The following is a 20,259-nucleotide window of genomic DNA, read 5'->3' on the forward strand; positions in this document are numbered from 1 at the left end:
TTCTTGCATCACAGACTCACACACATTTTATGGAAGGCAAGCGACTGACTGAGGGAAAGGTTCATGCCAGTTCTTCAAGCTGCAGCATCTATAGTTGTCTGTCTGATGTTTGACTTATTTTTCTTATCTTTTTGGCTGTCTTGGTAAGTCACAAAACTCTTTAAATGTAAACTGCAAGGTCAAATATTTTAGTTATCTGTTAAAAAATTTGTAGAAGTAGCTTTTTAATTGAATTTCATTTAGATAGTGTTAGACAAAAGCAGTGGGAAATACTGTATAGATTTGCACAAGTACTGAATTTTAATCCACATAATGCAAATTCTAAATGAAGTGCGTCCTCATCGAAAACTACAAAAACACACATCAACATTCTAATGCGCTAAATGCAAAGTATTTGTTTGATAGTTTAGTTTGCTATGGTTGATTCTGCTGTATCTCACAGCAGTGAAAATGTGTTGCAAGTTATTTTTTAACATCATTTCAACGTCAGTTTTATCACATCTTGCAACACTAGACATGGTGTATGGTGGGGTAATTAGTAATCAGATAGTAGTTTCATGTGGTTACCTTTATTATCTATGCATGAGAAAGTTTCTAACTTCTGAATTTACAAGAACTTTTTCAAACTACAAGTTGACACGTCGCCCTAAAAAAGATCTTTATTTACATGCATTACCGTCAATCTTTATCCCCATTTGTGTTTTTGACAACTGATGTCTACGTACACAGCATACTGTTAAATTGATGTGGTACGTTAAAATATGTGGGGGAGTATTATTTGTGGTTTGATTTAACTCTTACAACTTGCACAGAATCCACCTCTCTCAGTCAAACGCTCACATACAGACACAAACACATATGTGCACACTTTTTTTTTTTTTTTTTTGCATAAACCTTATGCTGCTTATCTAGCAGGAAAACATGAGGAAAGAGGGCATCCTGTCAAACCAGCTCTTTCATGATATGACTGGGCTTGTTGTGTCATACACAGTGGACATCAGGAAACAAAATAAATAATTGCATTGCAACACTTTCTTCTTTAATTAGGGCCTTTTGCATTCGTGCTATAATGTGTGCACCAATAGCGACACTGAAATGTTGCCTTGAGCATATTAATAGTTGCAATTTGTGGATTTCACTGTCCGTCAAATTTATGTAAATTAAACAAAACACACACAAGCAACTGAAAGGATAAGAATGATAACAACATTCAGTCTTTCTGCAGTGTTGTGTTGAGTTCTGCCAAATCTAAAATGAAAGTGTTCTAATGTGGAAGTGTTACAGTAAAGGTCACAGGTATGTAACATATGTATATATATATACATATACATATATACATATATATATATATGCAACTAACAGACAACCACATTTGAGAGATTGTTTCAGGTTGACGTGCTACAGTTTCAGAGCGCTTCTGCCTTCATGTTGCAGTACAATAGTGATGCAACTTCCCTATCAGTTTGTCTGTGTCAGCCACCATGAGTCAACTCCCTTCAAAGAATAAAAAAAGAAGATATTTCACTCTGATACGGTGAAATATCGATGCACTGTTTCAGCCACTAGCTCCGATCGATCAGAGGGAGACGGGAAGGGGGTGGCACCTCGTATGTAGATTATCTGCTGTCGGGAGTTTGTTGACCTCTACTGAAGTTAGTGATGTGAGAAAACCTTGGTTGCATCAAATGAGGAATGAGTAAACAATGTTTCACAGAATAGGGAACACGGCTGTCTGTTCATGACGGCACAAACAAACTCACAGGTATTCTCTCTCTCTTGAGCATGAAGAAATGTCACAGTCCTGGTTAGCAGGGAGTGACAGGAGCCTCTGGTACTGCTACAGTTCAGATAGAAGGAAGTGCTCACAAGCTGAAAATAGGCTGAGCTGAAGTGCAAACACATCTGATAGAGAGTAACAGAGAATGACAGTTCAGCTGTGAGGGTGAGTTTTAGTTTCTACCTTCAGTACACTGTACTTTTGTTGTATTTTGTGATTAACTTGAGCTGATTTTCCTGTATTATAAGTAAAATATTTAAGGAACATATTTAAAACTTTTATTGTTGTTTTTTGGGGAATTGGAATAATTGAACTGCTTTCACATGGTCTACATTATCGTCTTGTACATGACTCTATCTATACCTAGCTGTGCTATAAATCGAGGCATTGCCTTGTTTTGGAGGTGCAAGTTTCATTTTAGCAGCAGTGGTTACCAGGTGCTGAAAACAAGACACAATAAGTTGTCATAAACTAAAAGAGATATGTTTTTATATTTGCCTACTTATCTTATCATGAGGTCAAATGTAATTTTGACTGTGCAAAGTATGTCGTTGGGTGAATGGATGTAAGAGAGAGAAAGAGGCAGCCCTGTGGTGATGACATTGTTCTATTTTTTACTCATTTATAAGGGGTTCTTATGTAAACATGTACAGTTTAACGTGTTACATGAACTTAAGTTACCAGGTTGCACAATATCCTGGTTACTAGATCCTTTAAAAGTCATATGTATCAGTGTGTCTGCCTTGTTAAGTTAGTCAAAACAAGATAAAATGCACATCCCAAAGCTTTTAGATGCTGATAATAGTTTTATATTCAATTTACCATTTAGTGGAAGTATAATGCCAACCTGTCACTTACAAAATACTTTGTATTGCAGGGATTTGGTGCACATGCCAATATTTCTTTACACAGCTTCCCACTACAAAAGCACATTGTGCATTTAGGTCCCTGTGATAATGACCAGGATGTAATAATTGAGGGAAACAGATGTGCCGCTGGGGGGGATTTTGAAAACAGAGGATGTTACTGGCATGAAAAGCAGGGTTTATGCAAACTACAGCTAATCACACTCTCATACATGCATGTCTTTTCATCCCTTTCCAGCTCTGTCTCACAACTCACAGCGACAGCGTTTCTCTGACTTCATGAAGAGAGGATAGACATCAGCCTGCTAAATTCTGCTAAAACACACAAACACAAAACAAACGAAATTAAATTGCTGAATAATTTCTGTGCAACGTGCGACACAAGCCACTGCTGCCTTAGAGTGCTTAGCAAAGCACAGTTCTCAGAAGCTGTCAGCACATAGACAACTGCCCAAGTTGAGGTGTGAATGTTATGTTTAGCATTGTTCTGCCACAAAGAAAACAGTGAGTGTTGTGCTTTTTCAACCATATTCATTTTTTCTTGCTTCCGTGTAGATTAATGTTAACTGAATAATGTCAGACTCGATACTGGAAGAAATCTTCATTAAACGATCTCAGCAGAAGAAGAAAACGTCCCCTTTGAACTTCAAGGAGAGATGGTTTGTTCTCACCCAGGAAAAAATAGCCTACTATGATTTTGATCCTGACAAGCGGGTACGTTGGTGAAACAGCAAGAAATCCTTTATTGAAAACGCATTACATTTCTCATTTACATTCAGCACTTTACATGTGGCTCTGATTAACACTTACTGGCAGCTCCATATGTGTGCGTTACCTGACTGTTTCCTCATCTGTTATGCAGAAGCGAAAAGGCTTGAAAGGATCAGTTGACCTTGAGAAGATCAAGTGCGTAGACACGGTCCAACCAGAGCCCAACGCCCCACAAGAGCGGCTGTATGCATTCCAGGTAGACAGCAGTCGACTGCTCAGAAACTGGATCCTGACATGGTCATGAAACACACAAACAAACAGTGCAAATAAGCAAGAACACTATTTGACACTGTATCAGTTTAGGGAACTGCAGCGTCATAATTTAAGCAAGTGGAATATGCTCTTTATTTAACAGTGTTTCCCTTTTTCTGTCTTTTGTCAAAGATTTTGTAGAAACTGTAAGAAGGTACGCGTGTGAGGCTTTTAAAAGGTTTTTTTGTTTTTTCCTTCAGAAGTTAATAATGTGAAAGTTAATTGTTAAGAAGTGAAACCATCTCTCACACTCAGATGAACTAGGGACTTTTAGTGACCATGCAGGTGTTGCCATTGCCCATATGTTAAATCATGAGACCAGGTAGCAACAGTGTGAGGAATAAATGTGTTTAGCTGGCATTAGCCAATAGAGAAAGTGTCTGTCATCTGCAATAAATATATTTGAACACAGTCTTTGTTGCACCATCTTGTGCACTGGAGATATTAATACATACATCAAAACGTCTGCTAAGTATTTCTAATGTTCTTTTCTATTTTTGCTACAGATCATTTATGATGAAGGGCCTTTGTACATCTTTGCAAAGACTGAAGATGTTCGTGATCTGTGGATAAAGAAGCTGAAAGAAAGTAAGTATGTACAGTACATGCAGATTAACAAAATAATCTCCCGTTCGTGTGTCATGTCAGTCGCCGTATCTCATGTGTGGCCATATTTCATCACCCAGTGCGTGCACAAAGAAGAGCTACGTGCCAGTACAAATGCAAATCTTGATTTAATGTAAATGTAACGCGTGCATGCTTTTATACTTGTGCATAGTGGTGCGTTTCAACAAGGATCTGATGCAGAAGTACCATCCATGTTTCTGGGTCGACGGGGTGTGGTTGTGCTGCCACCAGGAAGTTAAACAAGCTATGGGTTGCAAGGTGCTAGATAATAAGAATGGTAAGACACATCCTTTGGTTTGAAATCTGCAGAAATAAGTAACTGTTAAGTTAATTAATGAACATCTTTAATTTTTGTCATTAGGATTTACATCTAAACCATCTCGGAGGAGGGGATCCAGGAAGCCCCTTCCTCCTACCCCAACAGAGGTACACACACAGTCCTTTCAGATTTATATTCACAGGTTACACATTGACTTTTTTGTTGTGTATAACATCCTCTAATCACACGTTGTTCCAGGAGAAAGCTGGTCGGCCTTTACCTCCACAACCTCAGGAGTCTTCCGCCCCCCCTGGAGTCATGACTGTCGTAGCTGAATACGATTACACGCCCGTGTCAGCCCAAGACCTGGAGCTGAGGAAGGATGAGGAGTACACTATCTTGGAGAAGTCGGACACAAACTGGTGGAAGGCTAGAGACCAATATGGGTAAAACAAGGAATCTGATTACTTAAAACGAATGCAACAAAACTGTGCCCATGAGAGTTAGGGTCTACACTTCTATGTTCTAATCTAAAGACTCTCTGGTGTAAATATAAGGTAGATTCTAGAGATTAGATTATAATTAAATAATGAATTACTACTACTATGGGTAGAACTGCCAAGGCGCACATTTATCTGTATATTTGTGTACATAAATGTAGACATTAGTAACCGACAATGTGTTTCATTTTCTTTTGCAGAAAAGAAGGATACATCCCTAGCAATTATGTAGTAGAAGCAGAAAGTGGGCTAGAAAGATTTGAGTGAGTATGGTTGCTATTGAACAGCCCTAAAATTCTGAATTAGGTTCTTCTGAATAAATAATAAATACTTTTATGTCATGTGATTAATGATTAAAGTTCCTTGTCTGTAAATCAACTTATTTTTATTTAGGCAAAGCATTAAATGCCACAGAAATAGTATTCAGGAAAAGTGACATAACCTTTTATTTTTACAGCTGGTACTGCAAGAATATGAATCGTAGCCAGGCAGAAAAGCTGTTAAAGACGGAGGTAAAGTGTCACATACACACTGGAGAGACAGCTTTGAAATGTTCGTGCACCTGAACGTGAGTTAAAACGTGCCGATGTATTGTTTTCATTCTCAGAACAAAGATGGAGGTTTCTTGGTTCGGGACTCGAGCAAAGCTGGGAAATACACAGTGTCTTTGTTCACTAAAGGTGGCGGGTGAGTAAGGGTGTACCTTGTAGGCCCTTCATGCCCACTGGCTCCACTCATCTGTGAACCTATCAAAAGAAGAACTGTCTGTAATGAAAGCGGAAACAGTGGGCGACAGAGGGAGAGAGATGTAAATCTTTCATGCAAAACATGGACTAATCTTCCTGCAGAATGTTTTCATCACAGCCTCAGACTGAACTACATTGTGGAGAACCTCCTCTTGCATATACGATGAATGATGTGTTAATGAAAACCTGCAGAATAAATCTTCCGTTTGTCTCCACAGGGAAACAGGTGGAAGCTGCAGACATTATAACATCTGCACCACCCCACAGGGCCAGTTTTATCTGGCAGAGAAGCATAATTTCAGCACCATCCCAGAGCTGATCAACTACCACCAGCACAATGCAGCAGGTTAATACCAGTATCTCTGAATATAAATAATAAGTAATACATCATTTTCCTATTAAATTTGCTGGAATTTGTCAAATAATAGTAGAAAAACTGGGATTTTGACATTTAAATGTAAAAGCAGGAAAATGGAAATTGCAAAAAATACAACAAAATATAGAAACTGAATATTAAAAATGGAAAAAGTCAGCGTCTCTCCATCATAATGGTTGGCATCATACGTGGTTTATCTCCCTCCCCAGGTATGGTAAGCAGGCTGAAATACATTGTGTCTACCCGGGCGCGACCTCCATCAACAGCAGGGCTTGGCTATGGTAAGAGTATGACTGTGTCAGTATCAATATGACTTAAATACATCTGCTTTTTCTGGCTTCTGATTATACAGTCTTCTTTGGTGGTAAACCTTTAGTTAGATATTTCCCTATATGTGCAGTCCTCTCCGGTTGTATGAGCTCCATATTTAAATAGAAACATTTTCAGAGCACCAGCACACTTGTTCCTTCATTGTCAGAGGAATAGTTTGACATTTTGAGAAGTAGACCTATTATTTTTAGACTTCTTATTATGAGTCTGTCCTAATGTTAAAAAACATTAACTTAGCAGTACCACTAAAACCTTATAATTACCATGTTATATTTTGTTTGTGTAATCCATAAAAAAATTAAAACCTTATGAGGGCTGTGTGCTTGATGATTTATTGGTCATAATGGAACAAATATTGAGCTTTAGAGATACTGATAGGTGTAATTTACTACTTTATATAGAGCCAGACTGGTGTTATCCTGTTTCCAGCTGCTGCTGGCCATAGCTTACCACTGTCTAAGACGGGAGAGTCACTTTAGACACGTACCGAGAAGACAGTGAAAGTGTGGAGGCTGCAGAAATAACACGTTTTTTCTATTCTCTCTTATTTGCTCCAGGTGTGTGGGAGATTGACCCCACACATCTCACCTTCATCAAAGAGCTGGGCAGCGGCCAGTTTGGAGTGGTGCAGTATGGAAAGTGGCAGGGCCAGCATGACGTGGCCATTAAGATGATTAAAGAGGGCTCCATGTCTGAAGATGATTTCATTGAAGAGGCCAAAATCATGATGTAAGCAAAACTAAATGAGTCTGAACTCGGGCTACTCTTGTGCGAGTCCACACTACGTAGTCTCTGAAACCTATGTGAGTAACACCAGTACATAATACTTAACTTCCTTCTCCTTTTGCTTGAACCAGGAAGCTTCGCCATGAGAATCTAGTCCAACTGTATGGTGTCTGCACCAAACAAAAACCCATCTATATAGTGACTGAGTTCCTTTCAAATGGCTGCCTGCTGACTTACCTCAAGGAGGGCCTGAAACAGCACCCGACAACAGTTCAGCTCCTAGAGATGTGTAAAGACGTCTCTGAGGGAATGGCCTATCTCGAGGCGCAGCAGTACATCCACAGAGACCTGGTGAGAAATAAACATCTGATGTGTAACAGTGCAAAACATACTCCACTGTATTCCTACTATTACTATTACTGCATCAGGCTACAGGCTTATTAAAAAGGTATTGTTTGATTTACCTCCAGGCTGCCAGGAACTGTTTAGTGGATGGTAACGGTACTGTGAAAGTGACTGACTTTGGACTATCAAGGTAAACGAGTTCACTTTACTTGACTATTTACATTTGGTGCTAGTTTGTCATTTTATTCCAATATGTTTTAGAGGAAAACTTTGTATTTCTTACTCCACTACGCTTATTTTAACCAACAAATATAGTTTAATATCAGCATGTAATCTTCACAACGAGCACTTTTTACTTTTTATGCTTTAAGTACAATAGGTTGTTCTCTTTGTGACGGCAGAACTTTTACATGTGTACTTTTAGGTACATTACATTTTACAATAAGGATCTCCCACCCCTATTTTAGGTATGTCTTAGATGATGAGTACACGAGCTCGGCAGGTTCCAAGTTTCCTGTTCGCTGGTCACCTCCTGAGGTCCTCCTCTACTGCAAATTCAGCAGCAAGTCAGACATCTGGGCCTATGGTGAGTAAAATTAATCTACAGTTTATTTTTCATTACAAGTGTTAATTCACTACTACACATTTTGCCAGGTGTCTAGTTTAGTTTAACCTAAGCTTAATCCATAAGAATCCAGACCTATTTCTACCATATTTAAAATTATGTGGCATCAAACACATCAAATGGACCACGGGGAGTGCATTTCTTAAAGGGTAAAACTTGTGCCACTGTGGGTTCTTATGTGTTAAATGTCTTCACAAGCTTCAAAACTACTTTCTCACGTCAGCAACTGTTTGTGTCAATACTTAGGCGTTCTAATGTGGGAGGTGTACACTTTAGGGCGGCTTCCGTATGACCGCCTAAACAATACGGAAATAGTGGAACAGGTGTCCAGGGGCATGCGTCTCTACCGCCCCCAGCTGGCCAATGAAAAGGTCTACAACATTATGATGACCTGTTGGCACGAAGTAAGTACATTTTGTATTGTAAGCGTGTTGTGTTGGCTCACAATCGTATTCCAACAGATGCTTATACTGTTTTCAATGCAGGACTAACAGAGTACAGTGTTATTACGCTATAGTGCGGCTATCTTTGCTCTTGGTATTTCTTGGTACTGTGCACCTCTGCAAACAAATGAAGATATTTTCTGAACACCAGTCTCACAGCTTCTCTCTGCTTTGTTTCAGAAACCAGATGATAGACCCACTTTTCAGGAGCTGGCTCTGGTTGTTCAGGATCTGCTATACGAGCTCCAGTAGACCCCAAAATGACACCAACACACACAAACAGTTCACTTTAAGTCCCACAGAGCAGCATGTCTGTATGTCCCGGCAAGGCTAACATGGGACCACAGAGTCACACTGAGGTCCTCTGTAATGTGAATATGTGTAATGTGATTGAAATAGCCCTCCTATCACATAAGTACAGTCCTGTAGCTTCCTAGAATTTAAAATTTGTATACTGTATATTTCTAAGATAGATACGCAGATATATAACTCATCTGGCCTGGGAACAACTTAGGATCCCCCAGGAGGAGCTGGAAACCTAACTAACTGGCAGCACCCGCTGCCACAGCGACCCAGCTCTTGATGAGTGGCACAAAGTGGAGAGATGGATATTTTATTGTAGAGGTTTTTGAATTAAAGAATAGAGTGTCTGTCTTCACTGTATTCTGTGGAATCACTGTAGACAGGAGGTTTGCATGTGGAGGCTTTGTAAGGGTACATGAGTTGCACAAATAAAAGCCAAGTATGACAGGCTTAAAAGATGATGACACGTCATTATGAAATCAAAATGGCTGTTGTGTGAATAGTATATTTAAAACATTTTAATGCAATAATACAATCTTCAAAGGTTGTGCATTAATACATTCAGACTCATAATTTGTATCTCACTAATAAATGGTTAAATAGATTGGTTAGATTTAGAAAACGTAAATTTGAAATGTACTTATTTATTTAATTTTATTATTGGCTTCTGAAATAATGGTAAGGTTTGGTTTTAAAAAATATTTCTTTAATTTTTTCTAGAATAATGGGCGTTTGTTGGAAAAAATATTGTATCTGCTTGCTCTTACAAAAAACCCATTTTGTTTGTGATATGTATATATCTGTCTAAAGTAACTATGAAGCAATCTTGTGGGATGCACAATTGTGAAGGAAAATAGAAAGTATTTTAACATTTGTGAATAAAATAATTGTAATAAACACATTTAAAATAAGGTTGTGGGGCCTATAAATTTGAAATATATGCTCTAAAGTGATGCAGGTTCTTTTCTACATATAGCACCGTTAACGTCAACATCTGTAACATGTGCTTGATGTTCTTTATACTGAACCAAAGATGGCTTTTCAATAAATCCTACAGACACTTTTGGAATAGTTTTGCAAACAATAGCAGATTCTGTTAATGTGACAGGGAAGTCATATGTGATTAAATACCCAATATTATATTATATTAAACAAATACAATATAAAACGGACAGCACGAAGGGGCAAATTTGTTCCAGGAGGATATTTTCATTTAGGACCACTAAACTTGTTTACAACATCCATGTCAATAGTGATTGTTGGTGATCTGGAAAGTTATAGAAGCAGAAAACAGAAATATGATTAATTCATATGAAAGATGACGCATGTATGATGACAAGGGACGTCACAACAACGCGCTCTCCGATTGGCTGAACTACTTCCTGTTTCCCGTCGTCCATTCACACACGTGAAGGTCAGTAATAGATCTACAAGGCATTCATTATTCGTCATATTGGTCTTGAGACCTCTGTTTTAGCTAGCTATGGACGGCCAGGGAGCTACATCCGACCCTCAACTTCAGCAGTTTATCGAGGTTGAGTCTCAAAAGCAAAGATTTCAACAGCTGGTGCATCAAATGACTGAGGTTTGCTGGGTAAGATTAGCTTCAAGCTAGTAGCAGCGCAGCGCTGCAGTTAGCTCTTTACATACGTGTCGATAGCAGCTGTCATTTAGCTTGAATTACATTTAAATTAAAGTTACACGTGTGTGTTTCGTTTGTTGTGGACAAATAACGACTTCGAAATAACAAATATTACATTTGTGACACCAGCAGTTGGCATGTTACTGTGTAACGAAGAGTGTTGTAAGAGGTAAAACAAACCGTTTACGTTAGTTTAAGTAACGTCCGGATATTACACTGTAAAAATACTGCATTAAAACTACTTCAATAAAAGCATCTACAGTCCAGAAAATATACTTAAGACCAATAAAAGGTCTTAACGATATACATTAAAAATGTATGTGGCTGTACTGCTACATACAGTATTATCACTACCTTCTCGCATTAAACTTTAACACTTCTAGTTTTCCTCATGGGACATATATATATATATATATATACACACACACACACATATAGGAAAAACATGAAACGTCTTCAAATGTCATGTGATCTGTTGAACTTTGCCTAAACTGATGTGTGTCCGTCTCTGTCTCCAGGAAAAATGTATGGATAAACCTGGGCCGAAGCTGGACTCGAGGACAGAAGTGTGTTTCGTTAACTGTGTGGAGCGATTTATCGACACCAGCCAGTTTATCCTAAACAGACTGGAACAGACTCAGCGGAGCAGAGGATCTTTCTCTGAGAGCATGTCAGACTAAAAACTATCACTAAAAGGACTGACAAGACACGTGGTCCCTGCTCTGTGACGAGGCTGTCTGGTCCTGGTCTGTACAGTATGGCACAGAACTGTCCTATCAGCTGGAATCAAGAACAGCATAGTGTTACTTTGGATACAAGTGCCTGAGATAACATCGAGAATTCATGCAGTTAGGGGTTTTGTCAGCTCACTGAATTCAAGATGTCTCACTGGTGAGACTGAGCTTGAACGTGCTCATATCCACTGCTGTAACTAGTGGGATGAGTGTAAGAGATCACAAAAAGATGGGACGTTGACAGCTTTGATGACTTCACCACACATTCTGCTGTAATTTAAACTAAGAGGCGTGATCAACAGCTAAAGGTTCTACATTGTACATATGCAATAAACAAAATGCCAAATACTATCACTAGTTATGTTTTAATCACCATTATCAAACACGCATATGTTCTCACATACATCTGTTACAACTTGGCACATGTTGGCAATTAATTTATACAAGAACATTCTTTGGTTTGGCTTATGTGAGGTATTACAGTATCTAGTCAAACTATTTAAACTTGTTTCAACAACTAATAAATGACTCAAGGCAATTTAGGGAAAAGTTTCTGCCTTAACACTGGTCTTAATATCACACAGATCTACAATATACTGTTTGGTCAAGATTAAAAGTGCACAACTTTGAATAAGTTATGTATCAGTAACAGTAAAGGCACAATCTGGCTTATAAAGGCTAACATTAAATATTAAATCAATTTTTAAAAGTTAATATATTGTAAAAGTATACACAGCAGTGCAACAGACATTCACATATATTATAGTACTAACAAAAAGAAAAAGAGGTGGTTGTACCAACTATGTCTGACTAAGACTGTAAATCACATCTGAACTCCAGTGTGCTGACTTTAAGACAACTTTGTTCAAGACAGACTTGAATTTCAGATTTGGTAAACTTATTTCTCATATTTTACAGCTGTGATGTGCATTAAAGCTTTAGAAAAGCATTTTTTTAGGTAGTGACAAGATCCTCCTTATGGTGTGCCCCTATGTGTAGCCCATCCCCCATTTGAGCCTCCATGTCTAGGCAACTTCATCTCATCCTCTTGCAAGTCTTGGCTGGGAAGAGCAACATAAGGCTGGTGGCTCCATGGAAAGCCCTGGGGACCCTTCTTCAGGTACAGTGGGAGGGAATCCCAACTAAACGTAATGTCCTTAAAGGCATGGAGAAGGAAGATCCCTAAAATGATGGTGAGGAACCCACTAATTGTTCCCACTATTCCATCTGTTGTCATTCTCAGCCATTCTTTAAACAGGATGGCTGAGCAGGTCATGACAGAGGTGGTGAAGAAGACATAGTAGATAGGTGTGACGATAGAGGTGTTAAAGATGTCGAGGGCTTTGTTCAGGTAACTTATTTGAATGCTGACACAGATTACCAGGCAGATGACTAAGGACCAGAACAGGGGTTTCTTCAGCACTGCTGTCCCAGCAATCAGCTCCTTAATGCCAATGCCAAGGCCCTTGACACAAGACACAGAGAGGGAGCCAATCACAGAGCAGATCAGGATGTAGACCAACACATTCTTCTGTCCAAACCGCGGTGCCACAGCAAAGATTAGAAACAGGCTGCTTCCCACAACGCACGCAGCAAACACAATGAAACCTAGTGGAAGCATCGAGAGTATTCAAAAACGAGTTAGTACGCTGAAAAAGACATTCATCCAACTGTTATCTGGCTTTTAGTTATCACAAAGTGGTTAATCAGATCACACAAGTAAATTCACACTGATAGCGCTCTGTATCTACCTGGGTCTCTGAGCTTGTCGGCCATGGCGTTGAGGGAGGCAACCTCCTCTTCCTGCGGCGCATGGATCACCATCACTGTGGAGCCCAAGACGCACAGCAGACATCCAATCTTTCCATGCACATTCAACCTCTCATTCAAGAAGTAAGAGGACAGCACAGCACTGGAAAGAAACACAGATATTGTGTGTACGGTGTGTTTGCACAAATGCTGGTACTATGGTATTATCAGTCAATCCAAAGAAAATACTTAAATGAATAACATGCTCTTTTTTTCTCCAGCATTAGCAGACTCTCTGGCACTGTAATTTTTACTTATTGGCAAACATTGCTCAAACCTATTCAATGGTTTCTAAACCCTCAAAGGTTCACAAGATAAATATATGGGGTTATGACATAATAAAGGAACAAAATTACATTTTATTATATTGTGATTCACAAGATTTGAATAATTTTTTAATATAGTTATTTTGCTGAGTCTCTTCTAGTCTTACTTCTTCTCAGGCCTATAAAGTACATCAAAACAACACCTACACTGTAGCTGAGTATAATAAGAATAAGAATAAGAATATATATGTCACAGTCTCAAAAAAAAAAAAAAAATATATATATAATAATAGTAAGTTGTATAATTACCTCACAAGAACACTCAGTGCCCCAAGAGGAGTCACCAGTGTAGCAGGTGCGAATGCATATGCAGCGAAGTTAGCCGCCTCTCCAGCTCCCACTAGAACACATCAACATCACCATCAGTGTGCATAAATTAAAAGCTGTTGCAGCTGGTTAAACACTGAAAAATCATTCTCTTCAACCCACATGTGCAAATGTGCTCTTTGGAGGAATGTGTACTTCAAAGACGGTGTGGGTGCTGCATCTACTGCTACATCACAAGCAAACATACCAAACCCACAGCAGGCTTAACTTTCCATTGAAAAACAAAGACCACAGTGTTTTTGGACACTGGCTGGTAAGCCATGTAGCCAAGTAAATAAAACATATTACCTATTTTAACAGTGTATTTATCAAATTAAATATGTCATTGACATACTTGAAATTAGTCCTGCCCACCACAGCCATTCCTTCAGGTAAGCATATCCCCCTTGACCTGTGAGACACAAAAAAATATGACTTCAGTGAATGTGAACTGTTATATGGCTTGTACTTAAAATATTTCCTTACAGATTTTTAGGGATTAACAGCTTCTTTCGCCAACAACAAACTTTTCACCAAACATCAATTCATCCAAAATGAATCCCTGTAATTCCTGTGAAGGGCTAACACTGACCTCAAGATGATCTCTTGTCCCATTATTTCAGTATTCATGTCTTTCCATCAAGACATAACTTCCATATTATAAAATACAATGCACTGTTGCAGTGTTATATAGAACAATTAATCCAGTAACATGCATAATTAATTCAATGAGTCTAATGAAAATTAATTTGCTATTTTGATTATTGATTAATTGTGCAAGTCATTATCCAAGCAAATGAAAATGAAAGATATAAAAAAAGCCATGGCTTATTAAATGTAAGGATATTTTTTGTTATGTTGTAGATCTGTTAGAGGTAGCCACAGTAACATACTTTCATTTTTATAAATCTCCTAAACAGGATAAACCGCTTCCTGAAACAGCTGGTTCCTGTTTTAGTGTGTGCAATCATAACTTAATGTTGTATTTAGTGGCGTAGTGTTTTTACAGCGTTCATTAGAAAATTAAACATTTTAAATATAGCAAACACATTACCCCATAATTTAACTAATCGCTAGTGGCAGCCCTAATAAACCTCAATACTTTCCCTTGAGACATTTATTGAAAGTAGTACTTTTTAACTAAATCATTATTAAAAGATGTTTTAAAATAGCTAAAGGTGAATTTTCCTACCTGCTCTCATTGAACCCTTGCTGGCCAATCGCAGCAGGCCTTTCTTCTTCAGGATGAAACTCGCTCCGATGAAAACACTGGAGCTCACAGCCAGAGAGAGACCGATGTAGAAGTCCGTCCGGTTCGCTTCCATCTGAAACACGATGTTTGTTAATTACTGTATTTTTTTTTTTTTGTTTGTTTAATTAACCAAACTTTAGGAGGCGAACGCTGATTTCCTGTAACTTGTTCAGAGCTCCACGTTTAACGTTAATATCAAACAGGGGCGTGTTGCGACGAGCTGTAAACTGGGTGATGGACGGCAAATATTTATAGAAATAGCAGATTTAAACGTCTCTAACTTGATTTAGACTAAGTTAAGAATAACACACGGCTCCATTATTTAACACTTTAAACAGGTTTTACCTCTGTTGTCACGTCAGCCCCATACGTCTTCGCTAACTGAGCAGCAGGAAGTGGAGCGTCACCTGATTGGCTGCATGTGTCCCGCTACTTCCTGGTGACCGCCAGGTTTGGAAACGGTGAACGTTAGATCCCGAGCCTTAGGAGGAGAACTGACTGTTTTAGGTAGACTGTCAACAAAGTTGGCAAATAAATACAATCTAACATGGACTAGTAGTGTCTACTTTTCAAACAATGCAAGCTTCATATAATGGTGGCACATTGCCCTTTAATAGAATTAGTTAGCACTTTAAAACAATGAATGACATCTATCCATAAATGCAATATAAGATAAGATAAGATAAGATAAGATAAGATAAGATAAGATAAGATAAGATAAGATAAGGCTTTATTGTCATTGTACAGTCACACTTGGTACAACAGTACAATGAAATTGCGAACTGTCCCACATTGGTGCAAGGAGAGAGTAGAAAACAACATAATAATAAAACAGTTTACAATTACCTTTCATACAAAAAGTATTTAAATATATATATATATACATATATATATACACTAATATACACATGCACACCAGCTGTATATACAGAATATACATTCTACATTCTTCTAGAAAAACTAAACCAGATGTGTGTGTGTGTGTGTTCATGAGGGCTATTGCTCTATTGTAGAAACTGTCTCTGAGTCTGTTGGTCCACGACCTCAGCACCTTTCCAGAGGGCAACCATTTAAACACCCGGTGTCCCGGGTGTGTGCAGTCTTTCAGGATGTTGCGTGCCCTCCTAAGACATCGGGTGCTGTAGAGGTCCTTCAGTGAGGGAAGAGGGTAGCCAATGATCTTTTGGGCAGTGTTTATGACCCTTTGTAGGACCTTTTTGTGTGCCATGGTGCAGCTTGAAAACCACACGGAGATGCAGTATGTTAGCACACTCTCAATGGAACAACAGTAGAAGGCAACCAGCAGCTCTCTCTTCAGGTTGACCCTCCTGAGGATCCTCAGGAAGTGAAGACGCTGTTGGGCCTTTTTCATTACCTCTGCGGTGTTGGAGCTCCATTGGAGGTCTTCATTTATGTGCACACCAATATCAGTATCAATAGATAACATTGAGTGGGAAACAGTATGACGTATAAGCTTATTCATAGATGGGTGGTGCTCTCTGATTCTGAAAAGTTTATTTATAATGAATAGAATGAATACATTTAATACTGGTTAATACCAATTACGGCTCTTGTTTCTATAAAATCACTAATTTATATATTTATATATTTAAAAAGGGAGGCTGCAGGGGACCAAACTGTATTTCTAAATTGCTTTTTAACATTTTCTGAGTGTTCTGCTTATGTCAGATCATTCCCTGTTATACTAATAAAGTTATTTTAAGTAAAAAAAAACATTTTCCATACTTTTATACATATATAGAGACACCTCCGGCTTCTTCTGTAAACATTTACTGTTTAACAAATGTCTTAAACCGATCAAAAGTAAATAAATCTGTAAACTTTATTCAATTTGATTAAACTTTGCCAAGATATAGACGTCGCACTCTGATTGGTGCTCGGTGTTCGTGCTCCACTATGCAGCATTTTGATTGGATGAGGTGTTTTGTTGTTCATCGAAACCGGAAGAAGCGCTAACCTTGACAAGCAGGCAAACACATGTTCTACAGACTTAGGGAAAAATCTAACGATTCCTGTCATTTTCCTTTAAAACATCCATTAAGATTATTTTATGATATTATTTCACATTACCCGACAGTGCTTTTGTTTTTCCGCTCATGTTTTTATTATGAAAACTCAGTACTTTAGCTAGCTACTGCTAGCGAAAAACGTCAGTTTTTACCGGATCACTGCTGCTACTCCTCGGAGTTAATAACATTTTGTAGACTCAATGTGGGCATCATCTGATATCCAACGATGAGGCTGCCTTTCCTTTTTGTCACCAGAAGCTGTAAGGCTGTTCACAGACTGCAACAAAGTCCGCTTTTATTACCAATTTCAGCCCTGTCTAGAGATCAGAGGGTTAATGTGTTGAGACACACCAGCACCCATCTGTGCAAAGACAATGGGAATCATTATATAACCACTCCTATCTTCTATGTCAACGCTTCTCCTCATTTAGGACACTTGTATTCAGCTGTGATTGCTGACTTGTTTCACAGGTATAAGCTTCTTCAGGGATTCAACTCAAAGTTTGCAACAGGTAAATCCTCTATTGGCCAGAATGTACAGGACGTCTGCATGTTGTCTTTCTTTTATGCATGTGACACTGACGAAGTGAGGACTTTAGAAAAATATGTTCTCACTCATTTTAACATTTTTATATACTGAATAATATTACAACACCCTGTTTAAGGCAAAACATAATTGACGACTACTTTTATTTGTCATATATTCATCTTAACTTTGACTTGTAGAGTAATCAACAATGAAAATAACTTATGCTGTTACTGTGCATTTCAGGCACAGATGAACATGGCTTGAAAATCCAACAGGCCGCTGAAGCTGCAGGAAAAGATCCTCTGACCTTCTGCACTGACGTGTCTGAGCGGTTCAGACATCTCTTTAGCAGTTGCAACATTTCATACACAGACTACATAAGAACCACTGAGCAAAGACACCGTCGTGCCGTGGAGCATTTCTGGTCAGTGCTCTGGAACAAAGGGCACATCTACAAGGGTAGCTATGAGGGCTGGTACTCCACGCAGGATGAAAGCTTCCTCATGCCGTCGCAGGTGGGCGATGCTGTGGACTCATCAGGGAAGGATATTAAAGTATCGCTTGAGAGTGGACACAAGGTAAATCAAGCAAAATTGAGGTCACAGAACAAGTTTGATTTTATTAGACTCTTATTTGGGGCTAAAAGTCAGAGTGTTTCAGCCTCCACTGTTTTGTTTCTTGCAACTTTCACTCCATCAACATTCTTCCCACTATTTACAGGTGGAGTGGATGAAGGAAGAGAACTACATGTTTCGTCTGTCTGCGTTTCGGTCTCAGCTGCTCGACTGGCTCAGAGGGAATCCTAGGGCTGTACAGCCTGAGCGTTTCTACCACGCTGTGCTCCAGTGGCTACAGGAGGACCTTCCTGACCTCTCAGTGTCACGCCAGAGAAGCCGTCTTCACTGGGGCATCCCGGTCCCTGGGGATGCTGAACAGACCATCTATGTGTGGCTAGATGCTCTGGTGAACTACCTCACAGTAGCTGGCTATCCAGATAAACATGAGCAGTGGTGGAATGTGGCCCACCACATTGTAGGAAAGGACATCTTAAAGTTTCACGCCATCTACTGGCCATCTTTTCTTCTAGGAGCTGGACTCCCCCTGCCACAGACGATACATGTGCACTCTCACTGGACAGTAGGGGGAAAGAAGATGTCTAAAAGTTTAGGTAATGTGGTAGATCCTCTTGAACGTTCACAGACGTTCACGACTGATGGTATGAGGTACTTTCTTCTTCGACAGGGTGTCCCGGATTCAGATTGTGACTACACAGACGACAAAGTTATCAAGCTGCTGCATGCGGAACTTGCTGACTCTCTGGGTGGTTTGCTTAACCGCTGCACTGCTCCAGCTCTTAACCCAGCTCAGATCTACCCTTTATTCTGCTCTCAGTCCTTTCCAAGCCAACAGGGAGGCAGGGCTGTGGTTGAAGACTACCGCATGTTGGATGCTGTTAGAAATCTCCCCGCTGTAGTGGAGCAGTACTATGAGAGCATGCATGTGTACAAAGCTCTGGAGGCCATCACAGCCTGCGTGAAGCAGACCAATGGGTTTGTTCAGCGCCATGCACCTTGGAAGCTGGACAGGAAGGATGTTGAAGACCAGCTCTGGCTAGACACCATTATCCATGTCTCACTTGAATGCTTAAGGATTTATGGCACACTCCTTCAGCCTGTAGTGCCAGAGATTTCTAACAAGCTCCTGTCCAGACTCGCAGTGCAACCAGACGAGAGGAGCTGGGCAGCTCTGAACTTTCTGCCAAGGTATTATGGAATGGACTGTCCCTTTGAAAGGAGAGCACTAGGGTCTGACACTGGAGTGCTTTTTAGGCGCATGGAAAGTCAAAATGTAGATAAACAAAAATCAAAGACAAAAAAGGCAGCAAAGTTGAAATGAAGTGCTTTATGTTGTCTGTACACTGATTCAGTCAGTCAATAAATACGACGTGTGTGGCTCACCGATCAGCTGAGTTACCCAGACTGGAATTCGTTGTCTGAAATTATTAGCAGGGAATTTAGTTTTATTGTTTTACATAAATACACTGTATAAATGGCAGCAAAGGAAAATTTGAGTATATAAATCAACAACTCGTCTAACTTGGGTAAAGATTCTTTCAGTACCCTCAGCTACATTGGTTTCTTTAAGTTATTCCTTATTTCCTGACCTCTGCAGTGATGCCAGTTTTATTTTATTTAGATGACAGAAAATATCTGAAATCACAGGTGTAAATAATAAAACTAATGACTAAAGCTCATTTAGCTGCTTTAGTTTGATGTTCATGTTATGTGAATACTGGTTCACTGTAAATTATTTTTAGTATCCTGTGTATTTCCTGCTAAAATGACTCGTAGTAGTTTCAGACATTATTCTCACCTCTCTGTGACACTGCCACGCTACATTGAGGCAAACACAGGCATTAAAACAGAGCTGAGTCATCATGTACCACTACTCATTATGCAGGGATTTTTATCCCATCAGAATATGAAATATTTATAAATTCTCCTAATTACATTTTCTTCCAAACTCACACATTAAGTTGCTGTTTAAACACATTCATATGAATTACTTGTGGAATCAGTTTCCAATCCATCTCATCTCAGGAGATGTAACAAGCTAAAAGACAGAAGCAAATAGAATTCGACAATGCCCTTAAAGTATATTTTTTGCATGACGGCAGCTTTATAA

The 20,259-nt window shown here is 39.1% G+C and overlaps 4 protein-coding genes across 7 annotated transcripts; 3 read left to right on the top strand and 1 right to left on the bottom strand.

Annotated features, from left to right (window-relative positions):
* The first annotated feature begins 13 nt into the window (after positions 1-13).
* btk (Bruton agammaglobulinemia tyrosine kinase) lies at positions 14-9,857 on the top strand. Of its 4 annotated transcripts, none has more exons than XM_026357438.1 (19): positions 31-143; positions 2,882-3,104; positions 3,199-3,357; positions 3,506-3,610; positions 4,173-4,254; positions 4,445-4,570; positions 4,655-4,719; positions 4,811-4,998; positions 5,253-5,315; positions 5,510-5,564; positions 5,660-5,739; positions 6,017-6,144; positions 6,384-6,455; positions 7,062-7,233; positions 7,362-7,581; positions 7,701-7,765; positions 8,043-8,161; positions 8,447-8,604; positions 8,824-9,857. In XM_026357438.1, exons 3-19 carry the CDS (start codon positions 3,217-3,219, stop codon positions 8,893-8,895), a joined length of 1,911 nt encoding a protein of 636 aa, XP_026213223.1. In that variant the 5' UTR covers positions 31-143; positions 2,882-3,104; positions 3,199-3,216; the 3' UTR covers positions 8,896-9,857. The 4 variants fall into 4 exon arrangements, with proteins under 4 accessions (XP_026213221.1, XP_026213223.1, XP_026213224.1 ...); XM_026357437.1 differs by lacking the exon at positions 31-143 and adding an exon at positions 1,343-1,942; XM_026357436.1 differs by lacking the exon at positions 2,882-3,104 and having other exon boundaries at positions 14-143.
* Positions 9,858-10,342: 485 nt separating this feature from the next.
* On the top strand, positions 10,343-11,673 carry timm8a (translocase of inner mitochondrial membrane 8 homolog A (yeast)). Its single transcript, XM_026357442.1, has 2 exons — positions 10,343-10,540; positions 11,107-11,673. The coding sequence occupies exons 1-2, from the start codon at positions 10,430-10,432 to the stop codon at positions 11,266-11,268; spliced, it is 273 nt and encodes a 90-aa protein (XP_026213227.1). The 5' UTR covers positions 10,343-10,429; the 3' UTR covers positions 11,269-11,673.
* On the bottom strand, positions 11,674-15,429 carry zgc:101583 (Mg_trans_NIPA domain-containing protein). The gene is made up of 6 exons (XM_026357440.1): positions 15,361-15,429; positions 14,956-15,088; positions 14,119-14,175; positions 13,707-13,797; positions 13,074-13,234; positions 11,674-12,930 (listed from the first exon to the last, which is right to left on the bottom strand). The coding sequence occupies exons 2-6, from the start codon at positions 15,086-15,088 to the stop codon at positions 12,299-12,301; spliced, it is 1,074 nt and encodes a 357-aa protein (XP_026213225.1). The 5' UTR covers positions 15,361-15,429; the 3' UTR covers positions 11,674-12,298.
* A 1,548-nt stretch (positions 15,430-16,977) lies between these two features.
* mars2 (methionyl-tRNA synthetase 2, mitochondrial) lies at positions 16,978-20,164 on the top strand. Its single transcript, XM_026357340.1, has 3 exons — positions 16,978-17,557; positions 17,818-18,152; positions 18,295-20,164. Exons 1-3 carry the CDS (start codon positions 17,272-17,274, stop codon positions 19,468-19,470), a joined length of 1,797 nt encoding a protein of 598 aa, XP_026213125.1. The 5' UTR covers positions 16,978-17,271; the 3' UTR covers positions 19,471-20,164.
* The last annotated feature ends 95 nt before the right edge of the window (positions 20,165-20,259 follow it).

The sequence above is a fragment of the Anabas testudineus genome, chromosome 10 (assembly GCF_900324465.2).
Source record: "Anabas testudineus chromosome 10, fAnaTes1.2, whole genome shotgun sequence".
In the NCBI taxonomy this organism is placed as follows: Eukaryota; Metazoa; Chordata; class Actinopteri; order Anabantiformes; family Anabantidae; genus Anabas; species Anabas testudineus.